The sequence below is a fragment of the Scomber japonicus genome, chromosome 6 (genome assembly GCF_027409825.1).
Source record: "Scomber japonicus isolate fScoJap1 chromosome 6, fScoJap1.pri, whole genome shotgun sequence".
NCBI lineage: Eukaryota > Metazoa > Chordata > Actinopteri > Scombriformes > Scombridae > Scomber > Scomber japonicus.
Genome location: NC_070583.1, coordinates 6,749,835 through 6,766,989, shown reverse-complemented (window position 1 = coordinate 6,766,989; position 17,155 = coordinate 6,749,835). Strand labels below are relative to the sequence as shown.

The 17,155-nt window shown below is 42.4% G+C and overlaps 1 protein-coding gene across 7 annotated transcripts in view; it reads right to left on the bottom strand.

The window, feature by feature from the left end:
* Positions 1 to 17,155, bottom strand: part of phldb1b (pleckstrin homology-like domain, family B, member 1b) — a 74,153-nt gene that overhangs the window by 17,575 nt on the left and 39,423 nt on the right. For 3 of the 7 annotated variants that reach the window (XM_053320585.1, XM_053320587.1, XM_053320586.1), the window contains exons 4-10: positions 9,741 to 10,061; positions 8,332 to 8,478; positions 8,103 to 8,240; positions 6,149 to 6,277; positions 3,534 to 3,689; positions 3,186 to 3,296; positions 2,735 to 2,824 (exon numbers count right to left, since the gene is read on the bottom strand). In XM_053320585.1, coding sequence (XP_053176560.1) covers positions 2,735 to 2,824; positions 3,186 to 3,296; positions 3,534 to 3,689; positions 6,149 to 6,277; positions 8,103 to 8,240; positions 8,332 to 8,478; positions 9,741 to 10,061 — 1,092 coding nt within the window. Of the gene's footprint in view, positions 1 to 1,354; positions 1,478 to 2,217; positions 2,356 to 2,734; positions 2,825 to 3,185; positions 3,297 to 3,533; positions 3,690 to 6,148; positions 6,278 to 8,102; positions 8,241 to 8,331; positions 8,479 to 9,740; positions 10,062 to 17,155 lie in introns of all 7 variants that reach the window. The other 4 variants (XM_053320591.1, XM_053320588.1, XM_053320589.1 and 1 more) reach the window with 4 other exon arrangements.

The window sequence follows — 17,155 nt, the reverse complement described above, 5'->3', positions numbered from 1 at the left end:
TATAACAGCTGGGTATCACTGAGAATCAATCAAAAACCAGTACAATATTTCCTCATTTGAATCAGAATTTTACTGATTTGAGACTATATTATATATTTATTATATTATATAAATACAGGAGGAAAAAATGCATCACACTTTGTCCTGATGACCCTTAACACGCAATAAAGCTAGAGTTAATCTATTTAAAGCTTACATCATTCATGTGTATATATAGAGATGTTGTACAGTGTTCTGTGTTGCTGCTGGTTGATTGTTCATTGTCCTCGTTTTCCTGGAGGTGTTCTCCATGAGTTTTACTAAGTGCTTTAAAGGAGGAGGTGCCACTGCTCCATGCAGGGTCATGAGACAACTCTATGTATGTCTATGTATATGTCTGAGTGATATATGACAGCAGGTTTCTTATCAAGTTCTTTATGTGTGTTTGGTTCCAGTTTGGGATCAACCTGTGACAGTGTGAGAGAAGAATTGCTTGCATGTGTAATATGTAACATGTAGTAGTTAGATACGTAAAACCTGTGGTAATAAGTTGGAATGAAGTTGGCTAAAAAGGTCTAACACCGAATTGAGTGATCATTTATACCTTATGCTTTATAAAACAGTCAAACTAGACCGGGTCTATTTTGACATGAAAAAAAAACAAAAAACACTTTTTGTTGTTTTTCTCTGTTTAACATTGCATCACATTGACAGGAGTCAGTCTATATAAAGTAGATATTATCTGTTGTATGTTATATACATAGTATAAGTTCTTTAATGGCTGCCTTTTGTTTACAATTACAAGGAAATACTGATGCAGAAAATAGTTTAAAAAAGGGGGAAATTTGTAGAAAAATGTGTTTATATGCCTCAGTGTGAGGTATCGAAGTATTACATACCAATACTAAAGTCAAAAAACTGATGCCCAGCCTGTCATGTATCACTGATTAGAATTTTGGTATATTAAAGTTACTTACTACAGTTGTTGATACAGAATAACAGCTTTTTGCTTTCCTCAGTCCAAACCTACATTTATTTCCGTCTGATTAATTAAACCCTTTGAATTACTGATATGATCCAGTCTAATATCCTAACAGCTAACAGCTACAGAGGCTGCTGAGTACAAAGCAGCTCACAGCACACAGCAGGAGGCAGCAGCGCAGTCAGCTTGATTAACAGCCAACCAGCAGAGGGAGCAACATGACATGAAAATGGAAGAGATGGAGAGGGAGAGGGAGAGAGCGAGAGAGAGAGAGAGAGAGAGAGCGAGAGAGAGAGAGAGAGAGAGAGAGAGAGAGAGAGAGAGAGAGAGAGAGAGAGAGAGAGAGACAGAAGCAGAGCACACAGCAAGAAGACAGACAGGAAGTGATGGTACCTCGCTGGTGCCAGCTAATGCGGCGTCTATGGCAACCGAGCGGCCGTGCCAGGTGGGCTTGTTGCTTTCACGGAGGCCGCCGCTGCCGTACATCTTATAGACGTCCGACAGCTTCATATACTCCTGAGCACCGGCCAGGAAAGCAACGAGGGTCAGACAGGAATGAGAAGCCATGAGGACACAAACACACACACACACACACACACACACACACACACACACACACACACACACAGCTTTGCACTTTTCTTAATCCTGAGATAGTTTTTTTTCTTCTTTCAAGCACATGTTTTTACTTAAGGTGCGTTAAGGTGCGACAAACAGACAGGAACACACCAAGCAGCACAATCGGGATGTCACACACACACACACACACACACACACGGGTGCAGGTGCTTTTGCTGGTTTTCACATAACTCAACCAGTGATGTAGTGGTAAATAAAAACTGTGCTCATCATATGAAAAATCTAAAAAATAATTCATGCTTTTTCCTCTTTGCATAAACCTTCCTCTGCTTATACAAGGTGAGCAAAGTGATTTTGACGTGGCTTGATCCACTACTTACATGGACCTCAGGAAGAGTAGCTGTTGCCTGGGTAACAGCTAATGGGGATCCAAATAAAATAAACTAAACTACACCTATTGGCTCTGAACAGATAAAGCGACCGTGCTGGCTCTTCTTTTAGCTACCTGAAGCCAGCACGGCACAGATGACGGAGTACAGACTACAGTAACAGACAGGTCAGAGCTGCGGGTGTGACCGGGACGTTTAACAGCGTGATGGGTGGGATCAGCAGACAGGAAGCAGCGCGGAGGGGGAGGGGTGGGGGGGGCTTCATGCAGCGATGGTTAGTCCGGTTACCTCTGTAGGGCTGCTGGGGTACAACTGACAGTGAGGGGAGGGATGTAAGTAGGAGGAGGGAGAAGCTCGGCAGATGGAATGCTGGGAGGAGTGGACGTCCTCCAACAACAGGTCCACCTCACTGATGTGGAGCGCTTCCTGTTTTAACAGTTCGAGGGGGGGGAATAAGTGCTTTTCATACAAGTGCTCGTCTCCATATGAAGGAAGCTTAAAGAGAGGGGGAGAGTGTGTTCCCCTCCTGTTGTTACAGCTTCAGGTGCAGGCTGTTAAAATATATGCCTGAGTTAAAAACAGATGTGTCCAAGTGATGTAGTGGTGTAAGAAAAGATGAGTTAGCTCTACACAGTAAGAGATGAAGAGTTAGAACATGAAAGCTTTACAAATTAAAGGAGGTGGTGAGGAGTCATGAGATATCAAAGCGGCCTTCTGTTTACAGAGCAGGAACACTGAGTGTGTGAGTGTGTGAGTGTGTGTTTTCACTGCATATAACAAAAAGAGGTTTCAGTAGTTCTCTCACCTCTCTCATCGCCGTGGACGACTTCGGGAAGCTCTTCCCTCCGGTCAGGCTGTGGTATCTCTTTTCCAGAGCTGACAGCCTCTCCTTCTCCTGGAACATGAAGACGTACAGTTTTATTATAAAAGGCTTATGAAGAAAAGTGCACCAAAATAATTGTTATTGTTATTTATAAGTTACAAAGTGTTTCACTAGGCAGCTAAATACACAAATCATGAACTAATTATGTTTTAAAAGAGAACAAATTTGATGAGTAAAAAACATTTTTATGTAGGAAAAGGGCATGAATAGACAAACCATATTTAAAAGAAGATAAAAGTAATTCAAGGAAATTAAAACTCTCTCAAATCAGGAAAGTCTCTAATAAAAGAAAGGACTTAAAAGAGATCACAGATTCAGTCAACCTGGTGTTTTTATTGAATGAGTCAGATAGGGAGTGTTTAACGTTGTGTACCTTCTGGAGCATTTGCACTGTGATGGTTCTGTCTTTGGCGAGCCGCTCACACTCCTGAGACGCCTGCAGGCCCAGCTGGTGGGCCTGGTTCTCCAGAGCAGACACTTTCTCCTGAATGATAAAACACAGAATGACATGCAGGCTTAGCATTGTATACATCCTACAACTCTCTAAATACCTGTGTGGACATTATGTTGCTGAGAATAAAAGCACAGTATTGAGTTCATACCCTGATGTTACCTCTGCAGTGGGAAATTTTTTACTATCAGTTATCAGCTTCATCTCTTATACAAAAAGCTGCACTGTTCAGTCTGTAACAGAGACATTCCTGTGTTCCTGTTCTCTCACCTTCCTCTTGGCCACGTTGCTGTGGTACTCTGCTCTCTCCTGCAGCAGCTGCTGGCTGATGGTTTCTCTCTCCTCCTCCAGGCTGCTCTCTCTCTCCAGCTGCTGAAACTCCAGGTCCTCAAACTTTTTGGTTCCTGCTTCCAGCGCCTCTCCGTCCTAACAGAGCCCCCGCCACACACACACACACCACATTGGAGGTTACATCACCATCAGAAAAAAAAAAGTTTGATATTAAAGTCATTAACTTCTCTCAGAGCAAAGCCATGACACCTTGAGTTTGTAATTCTTTGGAACATTTTCCCAGCGTGGCCAAAGTGCTTTTTTGGGGGGAGGAGGGGGAGGGGGGGCAACTAAAAGCTCACTGCGCTCAGTCAAGCAGACAGCCATGAAGAACATGCTTCTACTGCAGCACAGCTACTGGTGTGTGTGGTGAATGAGGGGTAATACACAGGAGGTAAGACTGTAAGGGACGGTTATTTACATCAAAATATAGACTTAGCATAGAAAATTTGCAGTCATTTGATTCTTCTCTCCATCAGTTTGACTCTAGACCTACACAGAGAGAATATAGACTAATAAAGTTACAGTACAAACACTATATGGGGAAAAAACTACATATCTTTATTTAAAACACTGAAATAAAAACCTGCAATATATATTTATGTCAAGTATAAGTCCATCTATCTTGTTGCTATGCCACTATGTAGCTGATGACAAGTTGAAGTTTTTCAGTGCTTCTGTCAGCAGCAGGGAGTGTTTGAGTGAACGCTCTTAACAGCCTTTGAAGGCCCCAACAGTGTGCAAAAGTCAATTCGCTGACATGCAATCTGAGACTAAAATGACTCATTTTTGCAAGGGGTCAAAAAAAAAAGGAACAAAGAACTGGACGTTATTCTACTCAGCAGCTATGACTCAGCAGACTGAGCCTGAAACACCTACCTGTCCATCACAAAATAAAATCTGCTGGATCAGATCTCAAACTTTTATTTCTGCTGGCTACTGACTCTTTGTCTGGTTCTTCACACAGATAAGATATAAATAAATAATAAGCATTCTACCTAATAAAAATGATCCCTCTTCTTTTCTCTCAGGGCAGTAATTCAAACAACAGCATTCATTGATATAAGAGAAGTCACAGGAAGAGAGGGGAAGGGGAAGGCACAGAATGGGTCTAGTCAGGGCCTATGTTAATTGATTAGTCAGCAGTTAAAAAAAAAGAGAAAAAAAAGCCAGCAATGACATAAATCACAGAAGAGATGCACATTAGATTCACACATGCAGCGCGATGCCAAACGCATCACATAGCCGCGTTTTTTTTTAACCAAAATGCATCACCGGGAGTCGAAGTGACCTGGAGCCATTTGTTGTTGTGTGCTCCTGTGTTGACCTGAGGGGGGTTTCAGTAGCATGTAGGTGTGGTGCGGAGGAGGGAACATTCCTGCAGCTTTGTGGGCAACGGCACGTCTGTGAGGTTCTGAGATGCACTGGGTGTATGTGTGCAAATGCGTGTGTCTTTAAACCCTGTGTAGTGGGCCTCTGCTAAAGGGTTAAAGGTCCTAGTAGCACTATGTGTGATGGTATGTGCTGAGAGCTGCCACATACAGTATACTGGCCTTATACAGGCAGAGAGCAACAGCTATACAATTACAACTACAGAAAGTTGGAAATGTTCAAGCTGCTGGACAAACATATAGGCTAATTATTTGACCCTAGAATCCATAGAATGATTAATGATGAAAGAAATTAAACCTAAAAAAATATACATACTTTACTTTACTGGCCGTGGTTAATCACAGAATGCAGTATCAATCAATAAAATGTGTTCCTTTAGCTTTCTTGTCCATTTTAACTGGTTAACATTTTAGAAAATAAACTTACTATTTATCTCACTGTACTTCTACTATTTCTATTGACATCAATAGAATATTTCAATTTACAGTCTAATACATTTTAATATGTATTTTTAACCACACCAAATAACATGAATTCCACTAGCGTCATGAGCTAACTTGGTAGCTGCTAAGAACTGCTAAGCTAGTTCTGGTTAGCAGGAGTGTAGCCGGGTTTTATTCTTCACCAGTGCTGGATTAAGCCACTGTCTCATTTAGTTATAACAAAGAATAAAAAAGCTTACCTGGCAAAAAAAAATGCTAAAATGTCAGTTTATCAAAAACAAATGACGCTTCTAGACTTTCTTGCTCCATTTTGAAGCTACTGCTACTTTTGTCTAGTTGCTCTTTGCATTTGTAGGACACTAGCACATGGTCTATACTAAAGGACTTGACATAATGTGGTAAAAAGATGGTCTACTTTTTCACAATACTTAATATATATATATATATTTATATATACTTAATATTACAAATTCTACATTTAAACATTTAAAATAGGTCATTAATACCACATGTTGCCAATGCTTTAACCTTCAATTTAGAGGAAGACAACAGTGTAGAGGAAGCTAGGCTGGTGCTACTTTCTAAAAGGCTGTATGTGGGATGGAGGTGGGTGGGGTGATGGAATGAGTCAGGCAGGGGCAAGCGAATGCAGACTGGAGTCTGTGGGTGGTGGGGTGGAAGTTTTGGGGCTTGGTGCTTCTGCTGGACTTGACGACCCACCCTTTTGAGCTGTTCCTGCAACTGTTCCCGCAGGGACTCGGGACAGTTATGAAGCTGGTTCTTCAGCTCAGCGTAACCCTCCTGGAGGCTCTGCAGGGCCCGGCGCTCTGCCTCAACATTAGCCCTCTCCTAGAAAGACACAACACACACCCACACATAGGATGGATGGACGAAGAGAGAGAGCGAGAGAGAGCGAGAGAGAGAGGAGAGAGAGAGAGAGAGAGAGAGAGAGAGAGAGAGAGAGAGAGAGAGAGAGAGAGAGAGAGAGAGAGAGAGAGAGAGAGAGAGAGAGAGAGAGAGAGAAACACACTGCTCAAAATCCACGCCATGCAAATAAAAAGCTGTAAGGTGTTAGCAAACAGACACATGGTGACAGGTTTTTAGGGCCTGGCAGAGAACAGGAAGAAGGCACTGAACCAGCAACCTGGGATTCATTAACAACATATATGCGCTCAAAATAAAACAAAACTAGCCAGAAGACACAATTACATCTCTCAAACATTTCGTAATACAATACTGTGCTCTAATTTTGCAACAAGACACTTTTTAAATTATTTTTTAACTCAAGTTCCTACAAAGAACTTTCCAAAATGAGCAACTCATTTCTTCCAACAAGTACAGCTTCAATAAGCGGTGAGAAAATCTTCCCTCCCGTAATGTATTTGACATTTTTTGGCCCCAGAACATTTATGAAGTGACTTGTGATGTTAATCTGATAGTGTCTGAGATGCTCTCCACACACGTCTCCTGGGTGCTGCCCCAGTTTGGAGCCCAGGATTCCATCGGTAATGGCTAACCTCGCTTTTTATGAGCTGTGTTGGAGCAAAGGTGGCTTTACCCTGTGAGTATTAACGTTTTGATGTGAAAACCACTGACAGGAGTCTCGCTGGGAAGCTCTGCTGAAGCTTTGAGATACCACCGAATCATTTTTATATCATAATGCCCAAAAATCTGACTGTTTGATCCATCAGAGTTTCCAAAACATGTATAAAAATGTTGATGCTATTTTGTAAGAAGAGTTCCCACGGAAGAACTTTTATTCTTGGACAAAATTAAGCGTAAAATCCAAGGACAGGTTTAAAGTGTCAAAGCAGTCATTCCTTGTTCGCTTATCTTCCAATAAAACGATCGTGAATAACTCCTATACATTTGGTTGGGAACCTCGTGGAATCCTCACAGGAACCCTCACGAGATGCAGACTTTAGACTTGGACTCAATAATATATCTGGATTTTAGTAACAATATTACCAACGAAAGGTGAGAAACAAAGCTTCTAAATGTGCTTTTTTATTCTTTCCACTGTTGAAATGTGGTGGATGCATGTAAAAAGAAAAGAGAAATCCCCCTAAAACCACTACAGAGAACATGCTACTGCTTCTTACATCAACTACTAGAACACCCCAATAAGAACCCGTGCACTACAGAACCAACGACTACAGAGGCTACAGAGGTTTCCTGGCCTTGCAGGTTCTGTCATGCAGACAGTGAAGGAACAAGGAGAGGGTGAAACAGGTCAGAAATATAGAAATTTGGAGAGCTGAAGAAGCAGAAGAGGGATTAGGGGTTAACGGATGTCGGTTAGTGAGCCGAGTTGAGCTGAAGAGGAAAATGGGAGAATGAGAGCTGACCTGAGAGCAAACCGCTCAGCTCGAGTCATGCACCAGAGAACACCCAAGTAGGTAAAATCCAGCCCTTTATCAAAAACCTTTATATGGAAATTATCTGTACAATAAACCCAATCTACAAGTCAGGGAAGCTTGTAATAGACGAGAATGCTGACTTGTGTAGAGACACCGACTGTGACGAACCAGTAGGGAGTGTTTAGGAGACTACAAAAGCTCAGGCAGTGTGTGTCTGTGTGTGTGTTTTAAGTGTCAAAGAATGTGTAGAACCTCAGCAAACATTTGAATCCAGTACACTCGGTGGATTCAAATACCCTCTGCTCTGTCTCTACCTTGTCTTTCTCCCTCTGGATTGCATTCTCCAGCTCGTCGAGCTTCTGCTGCAACTGGGCGATGATGTCCGTTTCGGCCTCCATCTGGTCCAGCTCCGCCTGCCTCTCTCCCTGCAGCAAGGCGCGCTCCATCTCTGCCTGGGAGGGTGGACGAGCCACAGCGTTACACCGCCGCGAAATATGAAACTTTACCACTTTACAGTAAACTAATTTCTATGTGCTTCATCACCTCTTGTTTGGACTCTTGGAGTTGCTGCTCCAGCTCCGTCAGCCGGCCTTTAAGCTCGTCGATCCGAGCCAGGACGCGGACCCGCTCGTCCTCCAGGTAACCCAGCTCCAGTCGGCCGGCGCTGCCCGAGCTGGACGAGTCCTCGTGCTGCGAGAGAGGAGACAAAGTCAGGTTAGGCTTTTAAGGCAGGAAGCCGGAGAGGGGAGAAGAAGGAAAGACAAGTACTACAGTAGTTTTTAGAAACCCTTTCTGGTCACAACAAAATAGAAATACAGAGACAGAAGAGAAACAGAGATAAGATTGAGCAGGGTGTTGCGATGGATAAATGAGCTTTATGAAGGAGCTGGTGTAAGAATCAGCATTCCTACAGCATACTGTAAGCCTCACAAACAGCACAAGAAGCTAGTAAATAAGAATCCAAAACAGAGGGGGGGCAGAAAGTAGCTGACTGCAGCTCTGTACATTCTCTATTTACACACCTCTTCATCCCCTTGACGCTTGTTTACTTTTAACTGGTAATGAACATGTAGGACTTAACCCTTACATAGCATGCATGATGTTCACATAACATGCACCTAATATGTGAAACAGCATTCTAGATAATAATAATAATAATGATAATAATAATAATAATAATAATAACAGTGACCCTACTCGCCCTGAACAAAAGAGCAAAATACCTTTAGGGGAAAAAAGGACGATGCCATTACTTTGAAAAACTCATAACTGGATGTGACATAAAACAAACTGAACTCTTCTTTAGCATTTAAATGTGCTGTGTGACTGTTTCTTTAATCTGAGGCAGTCGTGTGCAGGTTTTCATTCCAATCAGACGCTCCACTCTGTTTGAACATGTATCACTGAGTGAAATCAGATGATGTAACGAGCTGCTTTTTTCATGACTTGAAGAGAATAAGAGAGTGAGAGCGAAGGGTAGTTTAAGATCCAGGCAGGTAACTTACAAGCCAAGAATCCATCAGAGGGTTATTTGACCCTGTGATTCACTGTGTGATGAACCACCAGGCAACTGAGCAGCTGTGTGATCTGTTGAGATGTGTGAATCAAATCTCAAACTTGTGTTGTGTAGGTTTGAGAGAATTTAGGAAGAGATCAGTGCATGTTTAGAACCAAAACATGCATTTTTTCCTAGCCTCAGTAACCCATGATAGAGAACCCTAACTGCTCTGTGTATGGAGACGTTAAACCTGATATGATGTGATTATGCACTGGCTTATATGAGTCACTCTTCCTTTCCTTTGAATCCCCTTTAAGATCCCCGGTGGTCCCTTAACCTCACATAACAACCACTGACTCAGCAAAGCCAAGCGCATGCTGGGGCTCCATGGCGACATGCAGAGCGTCTTCGGTTGGTGGAAGAGGGGGAAAAAAAAAACAGCATTCCCTCTAACCTGTCTGTCTCCATTGTGCAGTGCTGATGCTGTACTGAGAGCGGGAGATGTCCTCACCTCCTGATGAGTGCTCTCTGTGCTACTACACTCCTCCTTCAGGTTCTCCTCGTCGCTCTCCCTCTGCCTCTGCGCCAGGCGTAGCGTGGCTGGAGACAGGGTCCCTCCCAGGACGTTCTCCATGGACGGCCTCCGCCCCGAGGAGCCGTCTCCCAGCGCTCCGGGGAAACCTGCCCTCCCTGAGCCCATGGGGTCCAGGCCGGGGCTCTCTCCTTTGTTGTATTCGGCACAGAGGTTGAGGATGGTCTCCAGTCGCTGCCTCTCCTGTAATAAAACACACACACAACAACAAAGAAGCACATCAGATTAAAAGTGCCCTCTGTAATGGATTAAAACCAGAGTCTATATTTAAGCATAGCATTAAAACGGTGACTAGCTCGATTTTTAATAAAAGGCCAATATTAGCTTTACTCTTCAACACTGATAGATCCATATAAGCCGACATCAGATTAGATCCAGCCGTGCTAGCGAGAATGTCCCTGCTAGCTCATTTCCTGTTGGTGAGCTGGCTGCTGGGTTAAAGCCAGCCACAGAATGATAATCTGACGATAGGCCAGCTCAGACAGAAGGAGCAGAGAGCAGGCCTGATGCTGACAGAGAGAGTAATAATATAGTATAGTATGACTGCCCTGTCCCTAATATCCTGCAGCATGTGCCTGAGCCAAGCAACCCAGCATGGAAAGAGAAGTTCTGTACATCTGCTTGAATTTTATTGTAAAACATAGAAAATGAGTAAATTCTTATGGTTTTGATCTATGACCTTGTTCACTCATTCAGTTTAGCTAATACATTATAGAACAATTAAACTAACATGGAGTAAAAATTCTAAATGACAACTAGTGTGGGAGGCATCTCCATATGTACACTAACTAATTAATTAACACCAATGTAAAACCCAATCAGGTGCTCTAACACTAGAAGAAATGAAGTAAGATGAGCAGGATGTATTTGCCACGTATGTGCATGAGTCGTGACTTCTTTAACCCCTGAAACAACACAGCAGCCCACACTGCCCTGAGTCAGACTGCGTGACTGGTTGTCCAGCTGTCACTATGAGGGGGTCAAGCCCACCTATGGGGGCCCCACAGCAGCACCGGGCCAATATGTAACCTCTGAACTCTGAATGTCAGCTGCTGAACCTCCTATGCTGCAGACACAGCGTCTCTGAGGTCTGCAGAGACTCACAGACAGCAGCAACGCAGCACTGTGAGCCTTAAAGATACACACCCAAGTGTTTGGTAAAGAGTCTCATTGGCCAGTTTTGCTGTGTAGTGATGAGAAACCAGACATCAAATTCATAGACTCTATGGCTCTGGTGCTCCATGCTGGCACTCAAAGTTGTTGCAAGTTTGTATCAAGATGAAAGTAGAGTAGAAGTTGTCATTTAGTGTTGGACTGTATGGCTTATATGTCATTCATTAAAACTCTTGACATTTTTTTTATTTTTTTATTTTTTTATTTCCACCCACTTTCCCATCCTTTCACAAAAGCCATGTGATGAGGTTGAAAGTTCTGGAAGAATCTAGGAAATGGTTCATGAGTTACGATTTTGTTTCTCCCCATTAGTTGGTATGTAGTGCAAAACTAGCTGGGAAATACATCATTCCATATTTCAACCCTAACCAATCATCCTTAAACAGGCTGCATAGAATGTCACTAGGCTAACTTTTCAGCCTACAAAGTTAGAGTTTGCATGTTTTTCATTTAAAGTTTGCCTTTATAACATTTTCTGAACAGTGGCTACAGTAACTACAAATCATGTTAAATGATAAAAGGTTGTACAACACTCACTATTAAACAGTGGCACAAGTAGAGAGTCAGGAACCGTATTTGTCAAAAGGGTTAGGGTTACGATAAGCCACCACAAGCTACTGGTCATACTGTACCAGACCAAGTAGTCTGTAGTCACAAAACACTGTGTGTATTGAACTCAGCAACAGGGCATTTTATTGTTTGGGAGTTCAACAGAGCATTTTAAGACAATGAGAAAGCTACACAGCCTAACTTTAAGGTTTAATGAAAGAAGACAATTCTTGGATAATGGGTTTATCCTGCCAAATGAATACTGATGAGTAGTGTCAAATTTAAAGAAACTGAATAGTAAAACAGATGGCGATTCAAACCAAAAATACCACAATCAGTTTTCAGTCAATCAGTCAAACCATGAACTCATTATTCACACGCCTCCACAGAGTATCTTCTCTCTTATTGTTAACAATAGACACGTTTTTGGAAACAAAGAAGCATTGTGTTATTTTATGCTCTTGTGTTCAAGTTTCAATCAGTTTCTTGTTGCGTAGGAACCCCCAGCAGGACAGATTGTTCTCACCCACAAACAAATACCCTGTTGGATCATCTCCCATAAACTGCAGCCATCACAGCTTTCCCACTGAGGGAGCAGCTGCATGATTAGGAGCTCCAGCCCCACCATTAGCTCCAACCTGTAATCTGGGACCAGTTAGCTTTTAACTGAGTGGGTGGGAGTAAAAGACCCCTTTGGGCTGCAGAACAGTGCTGTATATTCACTAGAAAAAAGTCAAACTTCAAACATTTACTGGCAAGTCTACAACTACTCATGAGTCCTCCTACTCAACATCTGCATGCACATGTACACAGATTAGACCACTCAACATTCTGACGTCTGTCTTGTTTTCGTCAAGAAAACTGATTGAAAGGCGGCACTATCATTGTCTCATTTGCCAGACAGCCTTTAGGCTACCAAATGTGTATGATGGTTGAGTCGCAGGATCACAGACAGATTTCATACCATCAAATGTGTTTGGCCTCAACGTAAATCAACTTGACACAGCATCAAATTTGACGCCAGTGCTCAAATTATGCTCCTAATTAACTGCATGTTTGGCAGATTGGTAGGAATCTCATATTTTCAATGTTTTCCTATGAGGCACTTTGAAATGCCAAAGGAATTATTATGCTCAAAGGTTACTGCTGCCACAGGCACTAAAAAAATCCACCAGTTTGTAAGTCTCTAGGTCTCTCCGTTGACATCATTATCAAGAACCTTCAGGCTCTGAAAGCTGGAAAGGAAGGTCGTACTACAAGTCAGTATGTTAATCCAAACCTTTGATTAGACGCCAAGCTCCCATGGCCCATTTGGAAACAGTGAGGTTTAGCCTTGAAAAACAGACATTTCAACAATTGTTCAATGAAGCTATGCAAATGTAGGCCTTTCATTTTGACCTGGTGAATAAATGACAAACATGGCCAGAAATACAATACGTATTTCTCTTTAGATAACCTTTTTGAAGCAATACAAAGGAGTTGTGCTTTGCTTAAACCCTGGCATCCCAACAATTAACCTAAAACATGTCACAGAAAATGAACCCAGAAAAAGGAAGAAACTGTGGTTTACTCACTCTCATGGTGGATGCTTTGAGAAGAAGCTCAGACCTTGAAATGAGGCATACATGCAAACCAAACCAGCTTGGCCAATGGACAGATGAACCAATAATGGTCTTTAAAAGCTGGTAACACCCCCCCCATTCATGACACCACCATAACAATAAACCCCCATCCCCACGCCTCCTCTGGGAGGATTGTGGGTGACATTAACAGAGCTCCACGGCAACACTCATCAGCTGTTTAGAGAAGTTTCCTAAATCCAAACCAAACGGCTACAGAGAATGTGCATACAGTATATGGCAATGACTGCTATCAGAACTAACTGTACACTAAACCAACAGAACTCCTGTGGCTCAGGAGGTAGAGCAGTCTTCCACCAATTGGAAGATTGCCAGCTCCACACTAAATTGCCAACGGTGTATAAATGTGTATGAATGGTTAGTTTCCTCCTGATGAGCATGTTGGTACCGTGGACGCCCCTGCCATCTGTGTGTGAATGGGTGAATGAGACATGTAGTGTAAAAATGCTTTGAGTGGTCATAACGACTAGAAAAGCGCTATATAAGTACAGTCTAATTATATCACAAATCAATCAATCAATCAATCTTTATTTGTATAGCGCCAAATCACAACAGAGTTATCTCAAGGCACTTTACACATAGAGCAGGTTCTAAACCAAACTCTTCAGGTTTTAATTTTAAAGAGACCCAACATTCCCACATGAGCAAGCACTTGGCAACAGTGGCAAGAAAAAACTCCCTTTTAACAGGAAATTTGGTAGTAAATTTGGCTAGCACTCAATGACATTACATGAAAAAAATGTTGGAAAATGACATAATCCAGGTTCTGAATGCAGAAATGCAGCTAATTTGACATTGCAAATTATGCAAATTATTGCCACTGCAACTAATCTCATACATCTAGCTAGATACATTAATCACAGCATTTTATAAATTAAACATACTTACATCAAGACAGGCCATATTTAGCTACCATACAAGCTAACGTAATCTTGAACACAAATGCTAAATTTGACACTTTTCATTGCACTTTATTTGGATTAGGTGTACCTGGGGAGAAACTCTCAGTTCGATCACTCTTTTGTCCTATTTTGTGTACAACCCTGAATGTATGTCAGTTCACATACCCCCTTTTTGGCACAATATCAACTAAGTACAACATCAACTACATCCACTCTTGTTTGGAGAGTGTCTCTTTTCACCTCCCAATAAAATACAGTGATTGTCTATAGTAAGCTAATCTGTACCAAGCAGATCTGTATCTGTTCACAGCTGAAACAGCCTCTGTGGGTCCCGCTGCGTCATCAGCGCATTAAGAGAAAAGCCAAGTCACAAGTCTGAAACCACCAACAGTGTGATACATACACACACACAAACACACACAGCTTAGTTCAGCCATGTTTGCTAAACACCTCCTGAGAAGCGCTGTAGTCATACACTGTTGTGATGTTTAACAACCATCTCCTAATGTGAGCTATCTGTCATAAAGTTTCCCTCAACAGACAACTTCAAAAAACAAAGTAATAAAACCTTACAGTAGGTTATTTTAGCTGCAGCATGTGAGTTTGTGAAACTCCCCTACATGTGAGTTTTTATGAACAGCCTTGGTACAGGGTGAAAGTGTTCTAGACTCCATGTCTATCAGATGGGGGGGGGGGGGGGTGACAGGCACAGACAACCATGGTGTTACGGAGGAATGCCTAGTTCCCAGAGTTCTCCAAACTCACCGCCTGCGTCCTCCCCCAGACACCGGCACACACATTCCACAGCCGTCCACGTCTCACCCACAGTGGGTGGCTCCCATGACAACTGGGTTTGACAGCACCTTATAATGCCAACATCTTGAGTTTGAAGCTACTGATGATCCTGCGTCCTCTGGGTGTAGAAACAGACATTTTGGTGGCAGGTGCACCACGGTTAATGAGAGTGCTGAAGTTTTTGTGTTGAAAAGCAGCAGAGTTAAGTACAGCTTGTTAAAGATTACATGTGAAATAAAAAGCCAATTTTACAAGGTGGAGAGTGTTCCTTCAAAAGGCACAGTATTGATTTAAACTCATTATTAAGTTAACTTCTGTGTCCTCTTCTTAGTATTTGATGCAACAACATTTGTTAACATTTTCTATTAGGAATAAATCATTCATTGATACTCATATATGCTATAGAGACGTTACTGATGTGACATCCTACATCTCACTCTGTCAGTCTCTTCACTTGCTCCTCACTTTACTCTTTACTTTTCTTATTTTCATCCTCCCAGCAGTCAGCATCTCTTCCTCATGTCTCCTTCTCTCCCCTAAGAGTCGGTGTCTCCTGTTTTCTCTCATGCCCTTTAATGTTTCCCCCCTCCTCTTCCCCTCCTCCTCCCCGAGCACCCGGGGCAATTCCCCGTCTGCGTACCTTTGATCAGACCAGTTACTTTTTCAGTGCACAGCCGTACTCTTCCTCGCCTACTGTACGTCACAGGCGTAAACAAATCTGACACACACAAATAGTATACGCAGAGTAAACTGGGGGAAGTTCAACAAAGCCATATTCTCTACATATATCTGCAGGCGGGGGGAAAATTCACACTCGCCGTCTCCTTAACAGTCTGCAAAACAAACCCCATTCATGATCAGACTCGGATCCTTGGAGGGTTCATGGTGTTCAGATCCCAGAGGAGGAACAAACAGATGATCCTAACAAGAGACATTTTTAGTTTATTTCATGCTGCTCTCTCTTTTCCACCGCCTGTGGAACACACATGCATCAAAGCCAGGCAGGGGATAGGACAAGTGGGTTCTCCGGTGGCAGCCAGCCTCTCTGGATAATAAGCTGGTGGTCCTCTGTGTTGATGTCGTTGGCACTGATCTCAAGATGAAACTATGGAGTTTGTTGCTCCTGGTGGGGGTTGGCTGGCATTTAAATAGCTGAAGCCTCCTCAACTGGGATCCAAGCCCTGGGGTCAATTCTCAAAGTGAAGACTGGGTTCCAGTTATCATGTCAAACACTTCCAGCATAGAAATGAGAACATCAAAGACGAAGATACATGATTAAAGGCTAGATGAGAGTCGTATTTTCACATTTTCTAAACACTGCTGGGGATAATAAGCAGGCTTTTGGCTTGACTATTATTATAGGATACAGATAAGAGCGAAGCTGCAAGATGTGCAGTCAGTTACATCAGCTCTGTTAAGTTAAACAAATTGCTGTGCACACGGAATTATGTGATTAAATATCAATACCCTCCCAAAAACTATAAGTCAATAGCAGCTGGTTGGTACAGGAGTTCACAACTGTACTGTACAGTATATCCAGGAGATGCTGTTTAGCCAGAGGAGATTTAGTGAGCATACCAACCAAAGTAAACAATAGTACCAAGCAAACAGTTGCCCAGCTGTCAGCCTGGAAGATGCACACAGCTGCCTGGAGCTCAACAGCCAGGTTTTCCTTACAGGGACTTCTATGTTGATGATGATGATGTACCCTTATTGTAAGACTGTCTGTAAAACTGTTTTTAGACATTATTAATCAGAATGTTAATGTTGAATTCTGTTTTGCTTGAAAGAGTTGATTTATGGAACAAAATAACAGCTTCACTTCAAGCTTTCACAGCTTCGGTTGATTGACGGATAACTACACATCCTTTTGTTTCCAGGTGTGTTTCGTGTCTCCAGAGGGAGCTGTGCAAAGTCTGATTAATTGCCTGAAGTGATGTAATTTCAGTCAGCATTGGTTGGAATTAACAAGTGAGGTTACCAGACCTCTGTAGCCCGCTACTCATCTCTGCTGGAGATCAGTGGCCTGAGGCTAAATTAGCCGCTACTAGCATAACAAACCCGAATATTGGATCCAAACTTTCAATGGATGAGATGCATTGTGGTTGATGTAAGGTCTAGATTTTAAACAAGGAAGAAGAATGCATGGAATAAAAAAGACAACATCCAACTTTGTGACACATCATGACCCGACAATGTTATAGGTGTTGTGTGTAGA